The sequence below is a fragment of the Diadema antillarum genome, unplaced genomic scaffold, assembly GCF_040938485.1.
Source record: "Diadema antillarum isolate AM-2024a unplaced genomic scaffold, OU_Dant_1.0 seq00001231_RagTag, whole genome shotgun sequence".
NCBI classification, from domain to species: domain Eukaryota; kingdom Metazoa; phylum Echinodermata; class Echinoidea; order Diadematoida; family Diadematidae; genus Diadema; species Diadema antillarum.
The window spans coordinates 46,305-72,181 of NW_027272019.1; the positions used below are offsets into that span (position 1 = coordinate 46,305).

The 25,877-nt window shown below is 40.3% G+C and overlaps 1 protein-coding gene across 5 annotated transcripts in view; it reads right to left on the minus strand.

Moving 5' to 3' along the window:
* Positions 1-25,877, minus strand: part of LOC139745040 (mitogen-activated protein kinase kinase kinase kinase 4-like) — a 132,570-nt gene that overhangs the window by 38,650 nt on the left and 68,043 nt on the right. For all 5 annotated transcript variants that reach the window (XM_071655457.1, XM_071655456.1, XM_071655454.1 and 2 more), the window contains exons 5-7: positions 18,340-18,420; positions 16,064-16,174; positions 1,182-1,272 (exon numbers count right to left, since the gene is read on the minus strand). In XM_071655457.1, the coding sequence (XP_071511558.1) occupies positions 1,182-1,272; positions 16,064-16,174; positions 18,340-18,420 (283 nt within the window). The remainder of the gene's footprint in view (positions 1-1,181; positions 1,273-16,063; positions 16,175-18,339; positions 18,421-25,877) is intronic.

Sequence of the window (25,877 nt, forward strand, 5' to 3'; positions counted from 1 at the left end):
AAAACTTACTGGAAAAAGCCCCAATGCCATGCAACATCAAGTCTCCAACGAACCAATTTTGTTACTCCAATGTGTTCAAGCATGTGAATCAATGTGTGCTGTTTATTCAAATGATTGTCTTTTATCAAGCCCTTGACCAACACTGTACACTGGCACTGGTCTGATAGTTCCTGACCTGTAAAAATCACTGTTGGACCAGTAACTTTTTCCGGACTGGACTAATAAAAATTTAAAAACTGGGTACCTACAGGTCCAACAGACAGGTCAGACCAGTAGAAAAATAGCTTAGTGTGCAGCCCTACCTTGACTTACAAGTGATTTTCGAAATCATTTTCTTATATTTTTGGACTTTCTCTTTGGGTAAGTAAAATTCATAATCAGGCAAGTGTCCTCCAACAATCTGAAAATCTGCTTGCCTGACCGAGCAAGTGGTTAGAAAAAAAAAAAAAAGTTATATAGAACCCTGAATCTGATGTCTTTAACTCTTTCTGTACCAGGAACTTTGGACAGCTTGTTTAATGCTGTAGAGTTTTCTGTACCAATCAGCACTCAAGGTGCACAAATGGAAGAGTAAAATAAACCAAATTGAACTGATGCTATAGTTAACTATTTATACTGACTAGAAACTCCTCCAGGCTTCGGATTCATGCCAACACAAACTTTAAGTCCACTGTGACCGATCAGCCGAGGCTGAGAAATGTGAGGATTTCTTACATGTGCAGCTCCTTGTGGATGATGTCACTGGACAAAATAGGAACTTTTCGACTGCGTGGACGCGGACACCCTTCTTGTACTAGAGCGGTTCCAACTAACTGCAGTCAACTTGCTATGTCGGTGGTGTTATCACCCATTTCGATTTTCAGTGCACGCCGTTCACGATGTACTGTTATGACGTCATGGCCCCGTCCCCTCCCGCGGGCTGGCAATTGGTGTGCCAAGCGATGACGTCATTCCCGTCCTGAATCTAGCACGTGAAACCCCTGGAAGACACGTCCTCGATTCTGGTGGTGGACATGCTAGAGAACTTGGAGCATGCGCAGGTCCTATAAATGACATCATTATCTCGCCGTCCATGTCCAGGACATGAAATCGAAAAGTCCCCAATATCCCTCCTTGACCCTGGCTTACCAACAAGAAAAACAAGAGTAAAGAAAACAGACGAAAACAAACGAACATCTCACCTAATTTGACCTCTGCATCTTCTGTGAGAAGGACGTTCTGACCTTTGATGTCTCTGTGGATGACATGGTTGGCATGGAGATGACTCAAACCCTGCAAAGAAAGAGGGACAGAAAGAAATCCACAAATAACAATCAACCAGCATAGTTCTTGTATGCCTGCAGAACTGTCAATTTTAGCTCTAATATCTACAATACTGTACACATATTCATAAATGTGTGGAATAGTGCTGGAATAACATGATTTTTACTAGGGTAATGACAAAAATGTGGAATATTTTTAAAAAAAGGTTCACAGGAAGTCCATGATCTCAGAACTTACCTGATCGTGGTTGTTATGTAATTTTTCACAATCGATTATCCATAATAGACAAATCGGGCCACAGCAATCTTCCACACTAGCGTGAATTGCATGCAGCTTGATGGAAAATATGATTGCAAAGGGCACGATAGATCATCAAGTACTGTATAAGCTGTTATTTTCGCGAATTTCGCGAATCACAGTTGGGTGGTGAATTGAACAACATGCGAAAATGTCTCCATGCGCCCTGTTAATAGTGCATTAACATAAGCGTCGGCGTCAGTTCGCGAAAACAACATCTCGCGAAGATGTCTATGGTCTTGTCATTCACGAAAATATCTGTACGCGAAAATAACAGCATATACAGTAACATTCTGCAGTCTCACAACGCTGAACAGGGAGGGCTATTCTGGAATAAAAGGTGTGTACTGCGATCAAAATCACTCTGCAGTTGTGATCTCAACCTACTCCCAAACAAATGGTGAAAGGTAAATTTTTGAGTGCTTCTAAGAATTGTATGCTCTAGTTTTAAGCAACATATTAAAAAGAAGAGAGGAGTCAACGCACCCCAATACTATGATGTGGCATCTCTGACACGACTTTATGGCAAACATATCATATTTCATGATGGCAAACATATCATATTTCATGACTGCAAATTTCTCGTTAGAGGCTCAGAAATATCACTCTGTCAACAGAAACATGAAAGAATAATGCCTCCGGCACCCTTCGGGCTGAGGCATAAAAATGAGATACTTAAGTATCTTACGTATAATTAAACTCACATATGTATTTGATTACATTACTTCGATGAAGGGCATACCCCCCCCCCCCCCCCCCCCCCCAACACATGCACATACCAGTACACACACTGTAACATGCAAACAATTGAGTATCAGGTAAATATCAGCTCCACCCTTGTTAATGCGCAAGATTATTACCACTTTCATATTCAACATTTATGCATATCTTACTACCATAGTAGGTTGTTACTGACCATTCAAAAAGCCTGCCCAAGGCTTGCCTAACATAATTACAAGTAATGAACATAGACTGGATTTCCCTTGTATCAAAAGGTACCAGTGCTTGTATGTGATGCGAACAAGTTCACTGAATGTTAGCCTACTCCTACACATTGTAGGTCCTAAGGAAATAGCCATGAATATATCTACAAATCTGCAAGCACTGAAATACCATATCTGCATTGAAAGGCCCTACATGTGTTGAAATGCCAGAGGTGAAATTTCCACAGATATGATTAATGTGCTGAAACTCGTCTGTTACTTATCACATCTGACTGAATTAATTGGCAGTGTTTCCCAAGTCGCATTTACTGTGTGACTAACATACAATCTGTAGGCCTACACTGTCTGGGGTTTACAATGTACTAGCAGCATGTCATCTTGATTCTCGTCTGTACCATACAAGTGTACTCGGCACCTAAAAATAACCAGAACAAAGACAATTTGTAGTCTCCTCTACCAGACCTCCATCAGCAAAAACAATACTGGATATATCCATCCCTCATGCATTAGAGGCATGTTCATACATTGTACCGTCTATATTCAATTGTATGTTCTACAAGTACAATAGATTGTGAATTTGAAACAAAGACTATGCAACCTTTTTCTCAGACCTGGCAAAAATGGGTCACAAGGTGTACTAAACCCTGTCATGGTTTTATTGGCTGAATTAATTGACATGTAGATAAATCTGACCCAAACATGCTTGTCCTAATTTTGCATAACCAATGCCAGTCTCCTGGTTGAGCTTCCAACACACAAAGACATACTCTTAGTCTTTGCAATTCAGCCTCTCATGTTGCATCATGCAAAGCACAACAAACTGCTACATTGATCTACAAACACGACATCAACTGCAAGTTCTACGGCAGCAGAAATGATGCACTGACTGTATGATAACAATAAATTGCAAACATGCTCATAACTAAAATAAACTTTTTCTCAAATGTCATAGAAGATTGTGCAGACATCACATACATGACTGTGAAAGTAATACCTTAAAGGTATTGTTTACCATTGAGAGCAGTGATTTAAAAAGTGTTGGAGTTTATCACATTTGATGCATACATGTAGATCAGTTGTATCAAAAAACATCCTACCATATGAAAATTTTGCAATAAAGCCGAAAATATAAGGAGATATCACTATTTTTCTCAATAAACCAAAACTGTATACAGTCTAGTCCAGAAACAATTTTATTATAACTACTGTTCACATTTTGTATATCTAATAATACTTATCAATTATACTGATTTACATTTTCATATTGGTTGTTCCTATCCCTAACTCACATTTTAAGAACTACTCTAAAGCACTAAAACTAGGTTTTTGTTTCATCTGTAAATGGTAAATAATGCCTTTAATTGTACACTGTGTGATAATCAGAAGATATAATCCTCTATTCATTCATATTTTGATTATGTGAAACTCCTTCTCGAAAGTTACACAATGTGGTACGTGACGTAAAGACAACATCCACCACGACTTACAAAAGTGAAGCATCACAAGCATTATATTACAATGTACAGCTGTACGGACGCTCATAGCTTGCAAATACATTGAAAATTCAAGCGAAACTCAATCAAGGTACATGTAAATTCTAGCTACAGAAACCGAATCTGCTGCAGCAATAAATAACTCAAGACAATCCAGAAATTGAGGACTTTTTTTAAATGCCTCCGCAACGAAGTATCGCCGGAGGCATAATTTTTTTCTTTTTTTTTTTAGTATGACAAGTGGTCTATTGTATGTGTCTTCATTGATCACACATGTCTGAGAGCCTTTAAAACTTTGCTCGATCAAGAAGGGTTTTGAGTGGACAAAATATACTGTTTAAAGGCCACTTCATTTTGCAATCAAATGTTTGATATTCTGTCAGAATGACAAAAATTTGTATGAATCACACAAATTACAATACAGCTGTAATTTGCAGACTACATGATCTGAAAACAAAACAAAACAAAACAAAACAAAGCAAACCAAACTAACAAAAAATAAAATCCTGTTCCTTATAGGGGTTATGGATTACAATAATTAAGAAATCAGATCTGTAGCAAACACCATTACGGTTGACATCCAGTCAAAACTTTGACACACATATATCCTAATTTACAGCAGACTTTTGTGGTTTACAGCTGTATGCTAGTGTAGTAAGAGTGTTTGTGAGAGTTGGTTGACAGCAAAGACAAATTTGGAATGCAATGTACATTCAAAATTACCTTAAAAGTACTCCCTATTTCAAATATATTTGTGGAATTGAATATTAATGAAAGTAGCAAATTAAGAGTCTCAATTAATGGCCATGGGGCAATGAAAATTGATTAAGGTAGTCCATGACTAGTTTTGAAAAATGTTTCACGTCTCGAGACACGAAGTGAAACAAGTCTCTGGGCGCCAAGAAGTCTGGGAGGTGAGACTAGTATCAAGGGACTAGAAATCGACCACAACCAAATATGCCTGGTATGAAGGCAATGTGAGTGTATAATGGGGAGCCGAGCTGCCAAACCAAGGCCCGTTCCAAGACGATGATCCAAGGGGTGGGAAAATTTCTGGTCACATGCAGCCTGCATTAAGGTCTCAAATATCCAAATGATAAAGAAATTAATATTTACGTCCTTATGACATATGATCACCATCTCAAAGCTCAAGAATTCTCAGAAACTCCCTCCATCTTCATTCCTTTAAAGGCAATAGGAGCACCTCTCCAGTTAAAAGAGCATTACTGACACACAGTGAACATACTGTGTAGGCAACCATTGGGAGCAATGACTTAAAAGTGTTCGAGTTATCACATTTGATGCATATGTGTAGGTCAGTTGTATCACAAAACATCCTACCATATAAAAATTTTGCAATGAAGCCTAAGATATATGGAGATATTATCATTTTGCCTTGAAAGATTGGAAAATTGCATAATAAAGCACACTACATAAAACTTCAAAAACAATATCCTAGTTTACATTCTAAAAAGCTTAGTTTCAATTCTTGAGGGAGGGGGAAAAACCCCTACAATGTACGAGGAAAACATAATTGTCAGCAGTTCCAAGAATGCTTAATTAGCGCACAATGAAATCTCAGACATAGAGGCTGTAATCTGATATCTCTATACAGCATGTAGTTTCCCTTCAATGATGTACGTACACTGGCACACACACACACACACACACACACAAATTGTCTGTCTCAACAACTTTCTCTTCATATAATGTAGTGATATTCATGCATGGTTATGTTCCTCCATCTGACATGATCACTCATACATGTACATAAGATGTTGAAAGACTATCCAAGTAGCTAATCATGAAACAGAAAAATCAATGTTTTTCTTTTCTTTGATATGAGAATCTTGGAAGGTACTATATCAATACTAATAGGTGTATAAAATTACTATATAATATACCTTAAAGGAATGGTATAGTTTTGGTTGAGATGGGCCTTCAGGTTTCCAACTTTTTTGTGAGATGAGAAACCTCTTATGAAATATAAAAGAGCATAATAATTCTAACAGGAATTTAAAGTTTATTTGATGAGAAATGGTTTTGAAATGGCTGAGATATCCAAAAACAAAGAGGTCCTCTTAAAACAAAGGTGGGACCCCCTTTTTTAGGACCACTATGTTTTACCTTGTTTTGGATATCTCAGCCATTCTCAGCCATGATAACTATAAAGGCAATGATGATGAGGATGATAAATGATGATGGTAATTGCAATATTTTTGGTCATGTGTGTACCTAGAGGTGGCAGCAATGACTGAAATCACAGGGAGATAGAGCATTGTATCCACAATTAAAGATAATATAAAGTTTTGGTACCTCAAAAGTTTCTCTGAATTTCCTTGTCTTAGTTTGTGTTTCAGGTTAAAGTACCTTTCATATAACTAACACTGTGAGACTTACTCGCCCCAAAGTGCTCTCATGTCTTAGTAATCATGCAATAACGGTTTCGTACCAGAGCAGAGCGGGCTCTGAAAAATTCTAGCGAGCCGTTAGTTTGACTCGACGCGGTACCACGACAATCAATATACCGTAAAGTTCCGTGTATAAGACGCACTATTTTTTCGTCGGAAAACGTTGAAAATCGGGGGTGCGTCGTATACACGGGTACAGTCGAATCACGGAAAAAAATCCGTCATGTACACCCAATTTTATAAGGCCAACTTGGGGCCATGTATGCCCATCGACGTTTGGAAGGTAAGCAATCACTAAAACTTACGGATAAATTAGCGATCTTTCAATCTGGACACACACAAAAGCTGCAAGTACGAGATAAACTTACATCGGCCTTGTGCAGTAACGATGTATCTATCTGGCCATAGACAACAGCTGTAACAGCACTGCTGTATGCTACCGATGTCAGTCTACCAAGCTACCAACAGCCAACCTAGTAGCTGGAATACGCGATGTACAGGTATCATCACTAAATTACCGATACCGTAAAACTTATCAATGTACTAGTATCAATATGGCCACAGGATCGACACTATGTCACCGCAAATATGAACGATGTGTGAAGCATGCATGCATATCCACGTCATTCGTTTGCTCTTCATTTCACGAGGCCAGCTAGGATAGCATAGCTACACTGTAGCTAGCTAGCAAGCCTTTGGCAAAGGCAGCAGCTGCAGAGAGGCTTTTGCAATGGACTCGCGTGCACACAGCGATCGGATCGAAGTGCGCTTGCCCGTTGCGCGCTGTGTGTGCAAGTCCATTGCTCTCTGTGTGCGTGTGCTGAAATTATAGCGAGCTGCCTTTTGCAAAAGGCTAGCACTGTGCCTGTGCATACAAGCATGGTACAAGAGACACACGTTACTGGTAGTGCATGAGTGTACTACCGTACGCACCGTACGTCTTGCCGTATGATCCCTCTGCTACACTTGTTGATGTTTTTCTTATTTTCCGTAATGAACCTTCCAGTCTGACATGCGTCAATATGCGAGACCCTCTGCTATCATGACAGCAAAGATCGTACTGTACACTCGTGAGTACGATATGCATGACACATGTACCACGATTGAAAGGCAAAACAATAGCAAGTGAGTACCGAGACAAGTCTCGCATTTTGCGACTTCCATATTTTGCCGATGTCCGATGAATACCGTTAAAAGAAAATATAAAAGGAAACGAAAAATAGAGCAAATACATGCTGCATTCTAGGGAAATTTTGAGATGAAATAATATGTATGACACACGCAATATTTGCGTGGAAATTTTCGTGTTTTTTTTTTTTTTTTTAAATTTTAGGTCCGAAAGTAGGGGTGCGTCTTATACACGGGTGCGTCTTATATACGGAACTTTACGGTACACGTATTGTGCGAAACCATTATTGCATGATTACTAAGACATGAGAGCACTTTGGGGCGAATAAGTCTCACAGTGTTAGTTATATGAAAGATACCTTAACCTGAAGCACAAACTAAGACAAGGAAACTCAGGGAAACTTTTGAGGTACCAAAACTTTATATTATCTTTAAAGGAGACCTCTGGGTGATTTTCAGACTTTTACATATGAACAACTATAAAGTGGTTATACTGGGTAGTGAGTTTCAGAATTTGTATTGATTGGGATGAGGAATAGGAGTGTTTTCAAAATCTATAACAAATCACAATGAACAAGGCTGATGACATGGCAGCCTCACTACAAGAATGCATGAGTAGGGGTTCAAGGAAGCAGAACAAAAGAAGGCATGCATAAATTCTACACAAGTGAACTTGTTAAGCATGTGGTATTGTAATGGTGACATCGTTACATTTCTGAAATATGTGAGGGTCCTATGTCATCATCAGAGTATTGATTTCTCTACTCAAGGACCATAATTAATTCCACAAATCTATACATGGAGCTGTTGATTTATTTACTAGAGGATGTGAAATTATGAAAATCGTCCAGAATGCCCCTTTAAAACAGAGAAATGAACAAACTTTCCAACAGACCTTTATACGTAAATCTACATATATAAAACATATCAGATGAAGAAAAAAAGAGCGAGGAAATACATTTCTTTATTATTTCACACACAGATAAAAACTATTCCTTGAAGATTCCTTGAGAAAGAGAAGTCAGACCATGGATCGTGTGTTCCTTATAGTGATTACTATTACAACCTGCACAACGAGGAAAATTTGTATACCATCATGATACTGACTGGATTGAACAACTCATAATTATATTATCCATAATCTTGCATTATTCTAAAACGGGGTTGGGGAGCCAACGGGGTTGGAGGTAGGAGAGCATCTGGCATTTGCATTCCATGGACAAAGTCTATGCTTTTACACACTCCTAGTGAATTACAAGTTCAGTGTTTTATCATGCACGGTTTGAGCCGCATAGCATGCCTCTAATAAGCTAGAATTAAAGACACCATTTAATACTGTGGAGGCTAAATTTCAGAAGTTATCAAACTTTGCAAAATAAACTGTATAATAATGCTCAATTCCATGAATAAAACACACACACTCCAATGCACTTATGTATTAAGAATTGTACTGTCAGTATTATATAAAGAGGTATCTACAACAAATATCAATGTGCTAAAAAAGAAAAAGATACATATTTACAGAATGAATTATTTTAATACTACTGTTTGTGGGAAATACCAAATATGGCAAATCCGATCACTCACATTTTTTTTTAACTTAAAAAAAACAAGAATTTAGTATTTATTTTAAACAGCAATGTTTTTACAGCTTACTGTAAAACATGATATATTCGCGGCATGAAATTTTCGCGAATTGGAGCTGACAGCCTTTTTTGTGGCATGAAAATTTCGCGAAGTGCCACTGGCGTTCAATGCATATAGTGTAAACAAGAACTTTCGCCTGCAATTTAATTTCGCGAATCTTGGCGCTCGCGAAATTCGTGAAATTAAAGTGCACGCGAAAATTCCTCATTTTACAGTAATACTCTGAGCAATACCAGACAACACTACGTACCACTCAGCCGAGACCTGAAAACTGGCAACATGATTAAACAGTGCCTTTAATGTACCCTGTTAAATAAATTTAATACCCCATACATAATAAATGAACCTGGTATACAGCGGTGCAGTATACAGCATCTGCCTACAGTATGTCTCGTATCCCCAACATCCTGGTTCATTTGCACTATGGCTAGCTACGAAAAAAACATGCTGCCTTCTCATTTTCATTCTATTTCTCAGGTTAATACTAACCTCAAAATAATTCTCCTAATGCCATAGACTAAACTCCAGCAATATTAAGAGAATTGAAGATTGTTCCCCCGCCATACAAAGTAATTATTTAGTGTAGGCGCATAAAACCAAACTCACAGATCAACACACACATAGAAATACAAAATCAAAGAATTTAACCCGCATGCATGGGGTTATTGCATATATCTTTAATCAGTTCCAGCATGTTTCCTTTGTGCAACATTGTGTTTTCTCATTCCTGACATGCTACTATGACAGATGTATATTAAAAAAATTGTTCTCATATTACCATGCCCCCCCAAAAAAAAAAAAATCAAATCATTTTATCTTTCTATCAAAATCTACACTAAGCTATGACCATTTCCTTCAATCATCTATTATCATGATTAATCAAATGATAATGCCATCATTTGTCAAGAACTCCTCATTTTGGTGAGAGAAAGAAATGGCACAACATTGAATACATCTCTAAATTTAGTTAGTTAAATAAAATCATATTATACATGTACTATGATCAAGATATATTATCAATGAAATTATTTTCCCACACTCTCTCCCAAAAAAGAGGCGTTTAGGTTCATCAAGAATGCTTGACAAAAACCTGATTTTAGTCTTCACGATGTGTCGAATAACAAATGAGCATGGCATGTCATGTGAAATAACTGTCTCCGAGCCAAAAATCACATACGATGTAGTTGTGTGCCCATGGGCAACATGGTTGTTACATGTACTTTTCTCTTGCATCTTCCATTCAATCAAGTTGGCAACTCATTTACCGCAAGACATCATCTCTTTTATTTGATAATACTAGTACTTCCTTTTAAAGGTAAAACGTAGTTTTCAGAAGGGCTCACTACTCATCTTCCAACATTTGGAATTTGCTTGCAATGTATCGAAAGGGTCTACCAAGAAACTTGTCTGGATGACGTAACTTACCATGATGATGAGTTGTTTTGGAATATATCAAAATCAATACTTAAAAATAATTTAGACCAGATTGTTTGACTTTAATATCTGAAGCGCCCCCCCCCCCCCCCCCAATAACAGAGAGTTGGTAGAATGTTACACGATGATCAATCTTGCCCTAGCAGTTGTATTTCCGAACAAGCAGCTTGCGATTCATTCACAAAGCTGAAGTTTGACAGACACTGTCATGGCCCAATTTGTAATAGATTTATAAAACATTATAGCAACCACAATCAGATATGCTATGATTGTGCATTACTGTAGGGTGTACCTTTTTTGGCTAATATTTTGCATCTTCATCATTACCCAACTGAATTTGAGGTACCATGGCACAACTGCACACATTTCTTATGCATACATGTCCATTTTAGAGCAAAAATTGCCAGTTTCTGCAGGCATAAGAAAACTATGTTTTACATTTAAAGGGATGGATTGCTATCCTTTAACGTGACTTGTACAAAATGCATACAGCAAGAGACAATTTGTTCATTGCATTGTCTTCAGTATCCACATTCTGTATTCAATCTTGATGGAACAATACCTTCAACCTGTTGGCTGTAACTGGAAACATACCATCTTGAGGGTGTTACTCAAAAAGCACTCTTGTGCCAAATATGCAACGTTTTCCTGTTCCTGAACACAGAGAGTTCCATTCTTCCTTTCAATTTTCTTCTCTCCCCCACCCCTCCTCCCTCCCCCCACCCCCCAGCCATCTTTCTCCTTTCTATCTTTCTTGGCAAGTCCCTCTTCCTTCTCGCGAAGCGTTCTCTCAAGTCCGTCCGGAGATTCATTTCCTATCGATGCTTCCTATGTCAAGAGAGGCGAAACCACGCCAATAACTTGTCGGGGATCAAGTTCCCCAACTTCTCTCCTGGAGATGAAGCCTGCTCACCTTAAAGATGCACCGAGGCGGAGGCAGATTTTGCTCCATACAAATGCAGATGCTTCCTTGCATGGCTCACAGAACAAAGCAGCCACACAGAAAGTGGGCTGTGGGTTTCCCATTATAAATGTTCGTGTGGTTTTCATTTCGTCATCAGAAAATGCACTTGGCTTTCATTCCGTGCTGTTCTGGAGATAATCCTGCACAAACTAGGAATGTCAGATGCATGAACTCATCTTAAAACATACTCTTTCCCCCAATATCCTGCCATCAAATACCCTGTGAAGTTGAACTCATTGATCAAATCAACGATCTCTTATCTAATTGGGAATGCCTCCAACCCCGTGTCTGCCCATAAACCATTCCGCAGGGAACGCCTTTAAGCACGTGTTAACCATAACCATTCTATCGCCTCAGTGGGTTCTGCCGTGGACTAAAATTACTCCGCTCGAACTTCAATTTGAGCTCTTCTACGAGCATGTGCCCCTTAATCTCGCATCCATACACCAAGTGCTCCCACTTTAAGGCTTGACTAATCTGATTCTGGTGACATGTCCATCAAATTAGGCAGACCCATCTCGTCTCACTCTCTCTCTCGCCCCACCCCCAAAGTATTGATTTCCTTGATCGAGTCCTCCCCACCTACTGTTACTACAAGACCACAAGGTGCTCGCAGCTATGCTGCCGGCAAGACGTGACATGTGTTTGTTCGTATCTCCCAGCATACTTCATATAAACGCCAAATGTATGCTTTCCTGCTGAGCACTAAAATATAGAGCTACAATTTGTATTTCAAATACCAATGTAAAGTAGCTGCTATCAAGGAGTAAGCTCCTTGCTGCTATACTGACATTTGGAATATCACCGGCAAAGTTACTTTAATTTCATAACTACATTCACAAAGATTAATGAAGTTTTCTCCTTGGATTCAAAAGACGTGCAATGTCTCCACATATACCAGGTGATACAGAACCTGCTTTTCTAATACCTGCAACGATGAGTGAAATGAATGCAGTATTTTTTCTCCCTCACCTTCTTTTTTTAAATTTAATCCATCAAGCTGCTTAAGCAAATGCTACGCAATACCTCGCTACTTTCCTCATTATAGAATGTGCAATAATAGCAACCACAATTCAACAAGACAGAGGATACACAGGCAAAACTAGAAATGTCGCTACAGCGACTGGTTATACCCCCGGCAAACAACATTTCATAAGCTTTGGTCAAAACAACATTTCATAAGCTTTGGTCAAAAAACTGTGGAAGTAGTTAAATCCGCAAGATCTTTCCTTGATCTTCTGCCATTAATATGCCGTTACCATGGCAACGTACTTTCGGGTACTGTCGAAAAATGCGTCTTGCACATCTACAACCAAAGGCACACATCTGTACCAAGTTTCATGGAAATTGGGCAAAAACTGAGGAAGTAGTTTGCAACACAAAATTTTCCATCATTTTGGCTCATAATATGTGAGCTGTTACCATGGCAACACACTTTTTGTCACTGTCAAGAAATGTGTCATGCTGACCTATATCCTAAGACAAACATTCAATATGAATTCCATGAGAATTGGAAGAACACTGATGAAGCAGTTTTGCCATGAAGCATTTTGCCCTATATTTTACCAATAACATGCCGTTACCATGGCAACGCACTTTTTGCCACTGCGGAAATATGTGTCTTGCACATTAACATATTCAGATGAACATCTGTACCTAATTTCATAAAAATTGATCAAAAACTGTGGGAGGAGTTCGCGACGCAAGATTTGTACCCATTTTTGCCCATAATATGCCGTTACCATGGCAACGTACTTTTGGGTACTGTCAAAAAATACGTCTTGCACATCTACAACCCAAGGCACACATCTGTGCCAAGTTTTATGGGAATCGGTTGAAAACTGAGGAAGTAGTTCGCGACGCAAGATTTGTTCCCATTTTTGCCCATAATATGCCGTTACCATGGCAACGTACTTTTGGGTACTGTCAAAAAATACGTCTTGCACATCTACAACCCAAGGCACACATCTGTGCCAAGTTTTATGGGAATCGGTTGAAAACTGAGGAAGTAGTTCGCGACGCAAGATTTGCAACGGACCGACCGCCCGACCGACCGCCCGACCGCCCGACCGACCGCCCGTCCGCTGATTCCTATATACCCCCTTCAAACTTCGTTTGGCGGGGGTATAATTACTGATTTTACATAATTGTAAGTATTATATTGACACTACCTTGTAGGTAACAGAATTACAAAATGAATTGTGAAATACTTTCTACACAATTAATAGCCCAAGTACACTCAAAACTAGTTCTAATAAAACTAATGTAAAGAAATTACTAATTATCATTTTCACATTTCATAGGAAAATATGGAAAAGGGGACAAAAGAAATATCCCTCCACGAGGAGGAGCAGGACACAATTCTACATAAGGACCACGGTGCATATCAATATGTAACAGAAACAACCAACAGAATCATGATGGAGAAATCATTCCCCTAAGCCAGACAACCAGTGAGTTACATATTTCTCTTGCCGTAGTGACAGCATGCCACAAGCCCTTGGAGGAATACTAATCGCAGAAACTCATGTCTACAGATAGGGCTACATCCAAAAATAGTTATCAGTCACCCTCCAACCCCTGTAATCCTGGCCCCTTTAACCCTACCCCCATCGTAAACCCCCACAGGTGAGACAGGTGTTGTGCATCGTCTGTACCTCGGGGTCAGATTCGGGATTTTTATCGCTGCCTGCCATGCCGTCTCGGCAGCGTGCTGTTTGAATTAGCCCGCGCGCCCCTACAAAGGTAACTGCAGCATCATGACAGGTACGGGCTTTCGCACACCTGTGCCATGTTAACGAGCTCCCGGGCGGCCGACTGAGCCCGCGGCACTCCGCCATGACTCAGGGGCTAATCATCTGTCTCTTGTCGGTGATATGAGCCTAATGTTGCCAGCAGGTATAAAACCAGATTGATCTCTCTCGATCTCAAAAAAATTCAAATACCCAGTTGATGCTTGATGAATTTTCATCCCATGCACCTTCTACATCATATCATACATCCCCATGCCCTACATTCTTCTACTTTCTCGGCATGTACCACATTAGCATTTCTTTTTTTTTCTTTACACATCGATTCCTCGAGTCAGAGAGAACTCTGGCGGCGTTTTTATATCACGACTTCAAGCCGAATCTCTCCCTCAAGTTCTGACTAAAACGAGGTTGGCATTCCGTCAGCTCAGGACTGCCGGCACGAATTCAAGCTGCACTACCGAATATCACCCACTGGCTATAATCAATCTTTCTACCACCATCTACAGTCGGGTGTTGATTTCTTTTCTTATTTTCTATCCTACCCCGCAATGTGGCCGTGCTCTGCAGTATGAATACAAAATAGCCCAAGTTAGTCTGTGCGCACATTATCTTACTGTGAAAATATTTCTGAGCAGACATTAAATGCACAGAGTCTGGTGTTCACACTATGAATGTGTCACTGGCCACAGTGTACAATTACACAGCAACAGAGTGTGAAAGTGGTGTCTTCACATTACTGTACACACCGAATATTTCGCAACGTTTTTATTGTGTGCAAATATCGTGAGTCGGGTGCTATTCGCAAATTTAAGAATGTACTAATATATCAACTCTGATCCCGACATGATTGTGACATGCACACATACATTTCTTTGTTCAGTGTTAAATTGTGCTCCACAATCGCAAATTTAACCACTCGCGAAAATGTTGGAAAGTCCCGATTCACAAAAAATTAGACTCGCTGAATATATGGTGTATACAGTAATCCATGCAGAGTAACAAAGAGGAATGCGTGTCCTTTGTTTATGGAGACTGCTCAGCGTACTTAATAATTCTCCTTTGACCAAAGTTGTGTGTATACACTTCCCAGAAACAGTATGAGAACTCTCGATACTGTTATAAACACTACAGCAACATTCCCACCGTCTGCCAGAGCAGGTAGGGTACATACATCAATAAATGTAAGCAGTTCTGACACACAGTCATCAGAGTGCTCAATCTACAGTGTGCATAGACCTACAAATATCTATGAATTTTATTTCTACCCAGATTAAGCTTAAATGTAGTGCCATTTCATTCAACTTCCATTTCCAGTCTTTGCACTTTTCACAAACTGACTGATCTTGTCTGCACCTGTGTACAAGCTTCTACCAACATTGTACAGATCGAAACCATCACATTTTTTGGTTTTAATCATAATATACTCCAGGCTAGACTACGGTCCAGACAGTCGCTTACTTTATTTTTGGTGCAAACATAGCCAGTACATAAATTTTATTCGGTCTAAGGTAAAATATTTTATCCTTGGTGCTAATTGGGAGGCATCAGATATATGTTAACCTTGCTTCAAGACTGACATAATTTTTGTTTCAATATGTCGGGTAGCCAGAAAGAAGAGGAAAAATAACAGCAACTGCAGCCTGGATGCTAGGCTAACATATCCAGAATGCAGACTGTCATAGGATGGTGGAGAGGGATGCGGGTAAAGTGATGAGCAACGGATGCTTACCCTGAGAATTTCTCTGCAGATGTACGCGATCCATTCCTCCTTGAGAGCATTTCCTTTGGTCGCTTTGACGAGGTCCGTGACGGATCCCGCCCCGCAGAACTCCATCACCAGCTGGAAAGGGGTGGGGAGATGGGGATGGGGTAGAGGACATCATAAGGAGGGTTGAAAAGGGAGGGGTAGGGATGGGGATGGGGTAAGGGACATCAAAAGGAGGTTTGACACAGGGAGGGGTGGGAAAGAGATGATAAAACAAACATGGAATTAATGAGATAAAGATGTGAGGCATTCTTCTCTCTCCCCTACCATCAAGTTTCTCTTCAGCTCGCTTTTCAACCTCGCTTACAAAATTCTGTCATGTGACACCCCATGTCCGTCAGCTGCCTGGCAGGATGGTATAAAGTTATCCATAGATTGAGGACAGCACAGACAGCGGCACAGAAATTCACACAGGCATCCATCTCAAACCTATCCTTTTCAGTTGAAGCATTACAACATTGTAAGACAGTCTGCATACACAGACTATCTGGACTGTTTTCCCTACAGACCAGCCATTAACCTACGTGTCATTAACTTATCATGTACTGGCATTAACATTGTAAACAAACAAGGCTGGCAAGGTAATCTAAGGATTAACGACATGGTATGTGCATCTTAGCATATTCAAGTTGAATATCATCTAATCTATGTTTTATTGTTTTACTTATTGTCTTTAATCTCCTATAAATCCTTTCTATTAATTAACAAATCATCAGAGATTATTGCATAATTTGTTAAAGGTCTCTTTGTATTTTCATTGATACTAAAATATTGATGGCTTCTTTACAATGACATACACCATGCACAATTTCCACAGGCCCCTATGATGAGAGAATATCAAGAATGTCTTTTCAGGGGTTTAGGTAATGGTGCAAAAATAGACAAAATACAAAAGTAAACAAACAAACACTGGGTACAAAAGAAATAGACGGACAAACACAGAAATAAAATGACTCACGGAAATACACATGTAAAGAAATACAAACAAAGATACATAGAGAAACAAAATAAAAGAAAGAAGCTACTAAATACAGAACAATAGAAGGTCAAATTGCAGATGATCCTCGCCAGGTGTTGGCCAAATATCCTCATAATCCCAATGGTCAACTGACCATCAGGGGGTGCGGTCAATGAACCATCTCCCCTGTGCTCCTGGCAACCGCTTCCCATTTTATGACCCCTCTCAGCTAATGGACCATCTCTCAACCGACGAGCAAATGTGAATCCCTCCGCCCCCCTTTTAATTGCTGTTGTTAATGTTTGTGTGTGTGTGTGTGTGTGTGTCTGTCTGTCTGTCTATCTGTCTGTATAAAAGAGGGAGTCATACCATCTGGGAGTACGCCCCATGTTGATTTCATTTGATGACCGACATGTCATTCACCCCTAACAAACTCCTCTTTGAAATCAACTCAAGCACTCAATCTCTCATAACTCCCAGCGGAGGATGATGATGTTGCTCGGTTACACAAACTCCATCCTCCTCATAGGGCTATCTTCCGAACAGAGTGACAGGGTGCATCTTCATTTTCTCCGAAGAAGAGGTGACTATTGTTTAATTTACAAGACCCAAAACAAGCTCATATAAGGCTACATACCCTACCATAGTGTTACAGATTAAGTCTACGTAATACCCAAGTACTAGATGAGGTGTAATATTCCACTACCACTGAGTATTTCCACACCTGCTACAAAACAGCACGTTGCTATGTTAACGGACAACAATGCTTTTACAAGCAATTTTTCATCAATTTGCTGATTGGCTGATGATTGATCACCTGATTTTTTTTTTCAAGTAATATTATGTTAGCAAAATGTAGGTATGCTTCTCCGTTCTTGAATAGTAACTTTACAATGCTAAACAAATTTAACTACAGTGCACATGGTTCAAGGATACTGCTGCGGATATGTTAAGAGCCAGCAAGAACATTAAACATCAAATGATGCCTAGCATTATATTCCATATTCTCCTTTGTCCTTCACAATCAGGCGACTCTGTTTGCCAATCCTTTTTGGAAACGTGTCTCAACAGCCAACGAGACTTGCGTCGATTGAAAAGTAAACGCAGCGAGGCGCACGTCTCAGATTTGCTTTTGTGCATTTATCGTCACATAAAAAGAGAATTTAGCACACATCTTTAACTGCTCATACATTGTGCACAAACCTATGCCTCTGCCTCTGAATAACAGATCCTCTAAAGTATCTTCCTCACCCCCCCCCCCCATGAAAAATCGACAACTTACCCATAGTTGATCATCATGACCTTTGACACCTTTCTTGATGAAGGCTCCATAGTATGTGGCTATGTTTCTGTGATGGGAATACTGTGGAAAAGGAAAATAAAAATAAAAATGCCATGATAATTATTGGACATTTTCTTATGCATGCAACACACACTGGCAGAAATAGAGAAATAGAGAGATAAGGTATGTACCTCAGTAACAGCATGGAAAGGGAATTTATAAATCATGACAAGGTGCACAAAAATACCTGGCCACACTAGCTTTCTCATTATTAACACCTCACAATTTGGTGTCAAGGTACCAAAGCTCATCCAGCAGCAAAGGTATCATGGTTCAAAATCATATTTTGGCAGGATCAGCTCAGCCATATGACAAATACAGCAACCTGACCTTTCTCTTTAATTGCTTTGCTCAGTGTTATCTCTCACCTTCAGAACAAACATCAACCTCAATGAATTAGCAGCATAACTCCACTTTGGTAACATTAAGAGATCAAGAGGTCATGACACGGCTAAGTTGAATCACACATTCTTTCTTTTTTTTTATTTTTATTTTTTGCATCTGTCACTGGGCATCAATTATCTCCAGACTACATGCAAGTCCTCTTGAGCTTTTGATAGCCATTAGTTTTCGTGCAATGACCTGCATGTGTACACAATCAGATATCATATGCATGTGGAACTGTGAGTCAAAAGTAGTGCAGCATTTGGAACGACATTCACGCCTTCCACCTGTTGCCAATTTGGAGACTAAATTTAGCCGCCAGGCGTTGACAGAGGCATTATGCATACGTCGGTCGGGTCGGCAAATTGGAATCAATTCAGAATATTCCTGCTGCAAATGCAGTGGGCAGTGCCATGGAATGTTGCAAATCTTCCCCCACCCCCCCCCCTTCCTTTCTCTCTATAATGCTTGCTGGCACTAGAAGCGCCACAGCACAGAATATCATCAATGACACCCTTTTTCTCTCTCCTCCCTCTACCCCCCCCCCCCCCATGGCCTAACCAGAGTTTTAAAGAACAAGTTCACCTTCATAGACATGTGAATTGAGTGAATGCAACAATATTAGTAGAACATATCAGTGAAAGTTTGAGGAAAATCCGACAATCCGTTCAAAAGTTATGAATTTTTAAGTATCTGTGCAATCACTGCTGGATGAGAAGACTACTACAGTGTATACGATATAAGGAAAATAAAGAGAAAATTTCACAAAATTTTACTTTGTGAATAAAGTGCACATTTTTTGGACTTGTTACTGACATATGTTAAGGGTAATATCATTCTCCTTGCCTTCTGAAAGAGAGAAGTCAAGTATTCTTTTGTTATGCGAGAAAAGTGAAAATATGATAAATTTTCTTTATACTTTCTTTATATCATTGTACACATATGACATCACAAGCTATAGTAGTCTTCTCATCCAGCCGTGGCTGAGTAGAAACTTCAAAAATTCATAACTTTTAAACGGATTGCCCGATTTTCCTGAAACTCTTCCTGATGTGTTCTATTGGTACCGTTCTATTGATATTGCTGCATTCATTCAATCCACATGTCTATGAAGGTGAACTTGTCCTTAAAATACTGGATGTTGTCAGTATACACCTCATCATCTTGCCCTCATAGCCCCTCTTTCCTCTTACCCCTATCAACCCCCTCCATTAAAGGCAAGAAATTAAAGATGTAAATTGATACAGTATTGTCTCGATGGATGCAAAGTATCAGTGTTCCCATGGTTTGATGGTGGGATTAGAAACAGACGGTGCTCTTCTTTCCGTAATTACTCGGCTGACATTTCTACTAAGTCCCTCCTGTAAGTTGTGTCTTTATTGGTTGCAGAGGACCCATCTGGAATGACGTCTATACCTGGCGGTGAGTCACGATTTCAAGGCAACACATTCTACAAGCAGTCCAGAACAATTCAAGGCTACACAAGGCTATCTGTGTAGAGTCAAAAGTTGTATCTTGAAGACAGCAGGTTTCAATGGTTGTTTCTAGCATGGTAGGTCCATGTTTCTAGGCTGTGTCCATGCTCCATTCCCTCCCCCCCCCCCATCATTGTTTTTAAAACACATTTAAGCCCTTTTTACACTTGTGTTTCTTAACCCCGTACTTTCTCTGACCCAGGACTATCGTTAGTCCCGTACCAATTTTTTCAGCTTTTTACACTCGCCAATAAGTCCTGTACTAAGCTCTTGTCCGGGGCTAAGGAGAAAATTGACCTTTTTACACTCGTATTTCTTAGTTCGGTACTTTCCAAACCACATGAATATTTATGATTACGCTGTGTACTGTACACGTACACGCACGCACCGGCAGCACTTGATTACCTCGCTTCTGATTGGTCAGTGGGGGTCGGACTTCGTCTCCGTCGTTTAGCCCAGGATTATTTTTTCATTCTGCTTACACTCCCTTGCTTGGCACCGCAACTGTGGTGCTAACCGGTGCTAACCCTGCTATTTTGCAGGGCCAGATAGTACGGGACTATCGGTGGGGCTAGCCCACTTTGGCAATAACAAGTGTAAACAGAAAGTGGGCAAAGGAAAGTCCGGTACCAACAGTGGGGCTAAGGCCCCCCCTTAGCCCCACCGTTGGTATGGGACTAAGCAAAAATTTGCAAGTGTAAAAAGCCCTTTAGTTTAATGCACAGTTGCATTCATGAAATTTCTTTGTCAGTCGTAAACATAAACATATATCAAAACGCTAGCTCGAAACACTGAAAAAGGTGCCTTTTGAATCATCTTCATTGAAATTTGCTAAAGATGAAAACGTGATCTATTTTTTGAATCTGTGATTTATTCTTTAATAAGATGTTAATTGATAACAAGTTTTCTGCATTTAGTGTTCTCATTGCAGAACATTGTACAAATTGCATGCAAAGTTAGAAAAATTGTTCCGTAGTCTGCAATTGTTTTCTTGCAATGTTTCAAGCTGCACTCAGCAAGTTCTGGTGACTAGCAACCTTCACCTAAATGCAACATCTTAATATCACAATTTTTCACTGGTAGTGTGAACGGGCCTTCGTGGACAGAACTATAAGCACAAGTATGGGCAGTCTGCAATGTTAATCTCTGCAGCACTTTCATCCGCTTTGTCTGATAATACTGTTCAGCCACATCATATATGTAGTCCCTGGACAAGTTAATGGGAAACAATACAATGTCTGCTGTGAGGAAACTAGCTGAATGTAATTCATTTGTCTAGATCTTGTCTACTGTCCCTTGATAGAACCAACAGAGAGGTTAAAATCTAAAAGAACAAAGTGTTTCTATCAGACGCCAAGAAAATGTGTCCTCGGGGTAGTTTGATGTAAGTGGGTACATTTACTAATCCATGCCCGATCCCACTCTTTTCTCATCTTTAGTCTTGTTGGCATTTTCATGAGCTAAGCTGCTTCCATTTTAATTAAGAAAGCTGTTGTTCTCTGAAAGGGTTAGTTCAAGAGAGAAGATATTAAGCTGAGTAATATATTGACAGAACATTCTTTTATTTTTGGGAGTGACTTTTCTTTATATGGACAGATTCAATCCTCAGGTACAGGTGTTCTGAAGAGTAAATTATAGATATGATTCTGTGTGGTCAGAGTAATTGACCACTGTGACTAATTCTTATGCAGTGACCACAATATTAATGTGCTGTAAGAAAGCCCCTCCCTCTTTTCCTTCTTTCATACCCCTTTCCAAACTTCTCTCCTCTCTCTTTCCCATGCCTATTACATCTCACCCTTTAAATGCCATATCATTTATGTATTACCTTTTGTTGACTGAATCACTGTGGGTTTTTTTTTCCCATCATACAGACCTGCTGAAAAGCAGCCAAAAGGCTGAGTGCAAGCATTTTCACCTGTGTATAAATAAATAAAATAAAACAAACAAACTTTGCTTCCCAATCCTGTGTCCAATCTCCTCCTCTCCTATTCCTTGGCCTCTTTCCTTGGTGTTGCCATGGAGATACCTCCATGGTATCCCATTGTTCACCCCTGCCCCTCCCTTCCCCCTTCTTCCTCTACCTTCAAAGCCTTCTCCTCTTCCTACCCTCCCTTCCCTTAACCCTCCCTTCCCTTACTGCTCTCTCCTTCATCTTCCCCTGAGCTTTCACTCCATCTCCCTTGATCCCTTCCCATCTTCCTTCCACTAGCAGCTCTCCTCCATCTCCACTTCCACCTTCTTCCCCTTAAACCTTTATTGACCATTAACTTTTGTCTATAAGTCAATTCCCATTCTCCTCTCCCCATCACCCTTCCCTTGTTCTTCTCCTCTGCTCACACTCCATCTTCCCTTCTCCTTGATTCATTCCTATTTGCCTTTCCCTACCACCTCCCCTTCTGCTCTTCTTCCCCTTTCTTCCCTTCATCTACCCTTCTCCTACATACCACCTCCTCTACCATATCCCCTTCCTCTTCCCCCTTCTTTCCCTATCTCCTCTTCTACATACCACCACTTCTACCACATCCTCTTCCTATTTCCTTCCCCTCCTTCCCTTCATCTGCACTTCACCTACATACCACCTGTTCTACCACATCCCCTTCCTCTCCCCCTTCTTTCCTTCATCTACCCTTATCCTTTTCCCTCCCATCCCTTATCCTCTCCTTCATCTTCCCTCGTTCTTCCCTTTCACTTTCACTCCATCTCCCCTTCTCCTTGATTCCTCCCTAAATCCATTATCCCTTCCCCTTTCTTGGCAAATTGTGGCACTCTATCCCTACAATACTCTATTCAAAACTGAACAATCATATCTGAGCATCACAGAGACACATCTCTCCGATAAATCTCTACGCAGGCGAGTGATCAATCCTAAATACTGATCAGCAATATGCCTGCATGCCTGCAAACTGGTGATTGTTCTTTTCTTCAGGTGGGGATGGTGGCGGGGAGGTGGTAGTTGACGTCACTACAATGATTCAGATGAGTGACATCTGGAAGCAAGACTAATGTTTGGCAACATTTTGACTGACAGTTCTCTTCTCTACAGACAATGAATGAGACATGTCATCAAAATTATTCGATGGATTATAGATCATCATTCTTCCCTCAAGTTATAGTCTTCCATAGTTGTTGTAACTCCTACTTCTATTACTGTAAAGCGAGGAATGTTCATGTGCATTTTAATTTTGTGAAATCCACGAGAGCAAAGATTTTCAAAATCAGAATTCACAGGAAAGTTTTTGTCCACACTACATGCACTGAATGCCAGAGGCAATTCGCAAAAATTTCATGCCGTGAAAAAGGTTGTCGGCTCCAATTCGTGAAAAATTTCAAGCCACAAAAATGTTTTGCTTTACAGTAGTCATTTCACGTGGGCTACAAATTGACCACGCTGAAATGACATTACACATTCTGTTCAGTGTTGCTTCCTTGGTAGCTGGAGACACTGCCATTGTTTGCCAGGCGCTCCCACAACCATCTGATAGAGGTAAACAGTGTCAGACTTCTATCGGTGAGCAAGATATTGGTACATGTGGATGACTACTAATGTATTTGATCTGCTCTCTTCAGTTGACTGGGAGTCTTTCATTTTATCAAACCCTAGCGAGACTACACAGAGCTGCTCCTCAAGACTGCACGTATTCAATACAGCCAGAAATACTGCAGTTCTGTCCCCTGCAAAAATATGAGTGGGGGAATAGACCCATGTTACAGCAAGAAGTCTTTACAAGCAAAGTAAGCATCAGTACCAGACCTATCATTCCATAATCCCATTAAATAAAATTGCGCTCTGTATCTCAAAATTGGCATAAATACCACAGCCTTCGTAACAAGGCTGTGCTTCTCTTCCATTGCCCGTCACATTGGAAGTTGACAGGAAATTCCGGTGTTAATGTCTGTGTTTGCTTGTGTGTACGGTAGAAAGCTCCCAGAAATAACTGTTGATTTTTGGACCACATCATTTCATTTCCCAGGGTGAATGCCCAAATAAATCCAGCTAAAAAAATAAAGCAAAGGAAGACATAAAAAAAAATCATTTTCCTGGCATTGGCCTTGCCCTCTGTGTATGATATATTATGAGAATTTCACAGCCTTGAGACAAGACTACTTCCCCCAGTCTGATCCATTTCAAGTGGATAGGAAATCCCCTCATGAATGTGCAAAGCTCCTAAAAATAACAGTTGATTTTAGGCTAAAATTGATATCATCCCCTCCCCCCCACCCCCCCCCATCCTATTAAGCCAGGTAAATATGTTTCCTCCTTCAGAGAAACTCTTGAAAATCCCTATTTTTGGATACTTTCTGCTCAAAATCAACAAGGGGCAGTAATATAAAGGGCTTTTTACACTTGTGTTTCTTAACCCCGGACTTTCTCTGACCCAGGACTATCGTTAGTCCCGTACCAATTTTTTCAGCTTTTTACACTCGCCAATTAGTCCCGTACTATCTCTTGTCCGGGGCTAAGGAGAAAACTGACCTTTTTACACTCGTATTTCTTAGCCCCGGACTTTCCAAACCACATGAATATTCATAATTACGCTGTGTACTGTACACGTACACGCACGCACCGGCAGCACTCGATTACCTCGTTTCTGATTGGTCAGTGAGGGTCGGACTTCGTCTCCGTCGCTTAGCCCAGGATTATTTTTTCGTTCTGTTTACACTCACTTGCTTGGCACTGCAATTGCGGTGCTAGCACCGCAATTGCGGTGCTAACCCCTGCTATTTTGCAGGGCCAGATAGTACCGTACTATCGGTGGGGCTAGCCCACTTTGGCAAAAACGAGTGTAAACAGAAAGTGGGCTAAGGATAGTCCCGTACCAACGGTGGGGCTAAGGCCCCCCCCTTAGCCCCACCGTTGGTCCGGGGCTAAGCAAAAATTTACAAGTGTAAAAAGCCCTTAATAGGGCCTATAATCAAGGAGGCTATTTAGGGATTTCAATAAGAAGCTATTAGAGACGAGTTCCTTGTAACTATGCATCCGCAACTTCTTATTACCAGTTCAACAGGGTTCAGTTAGTATTTTCTACCAGATTTTTTTTTTTTTTGCCTTTGTTATTTTTGCAATCAACATTCCTAATTTGCCTCTATGGTTAGTTGATGCTTCACATAGTGAACTTATTGTGCAAACAACTAAATGACTCAGCCAGTGTACTGGAACTTGGAAATAGATGTCAACATTACAAGCCATTCTCAACAAAGGGCAGCCAATTGGCTGGCTAGGATGTTTTCCCTTTCACATCAACTCATCTCTATAAAAGACAGAGACCTTGAATGTGGGGAGCAAAGTCTAAACTTTCCAAGACCGCACCAATTTTTCCTGTGGGAGTTTTCATCCCTCTTCTTTCTTTCTTTTTTTTTTTTTGGGGGGGGGGGGGGGGAGGGGAATAATGAACCCCCTAAAAACAAAATTTGCTTTCCAGCCACAAGATTACCTCCTTCTCTTCAGGAGGTAATCTCGGGCGAAAACACATGTCTCTGACAAAAGCAGGAAATTAGAAGACAGGAAGCACCGTTTCTGATCTAATCGCGATAACCTGCTCCGCAAACTTACGAAGGGAGCATCCCCATCAACCCTGCCTCCTCGAACGTGGGGTGGAGGGAAGCCAAAATGACAAA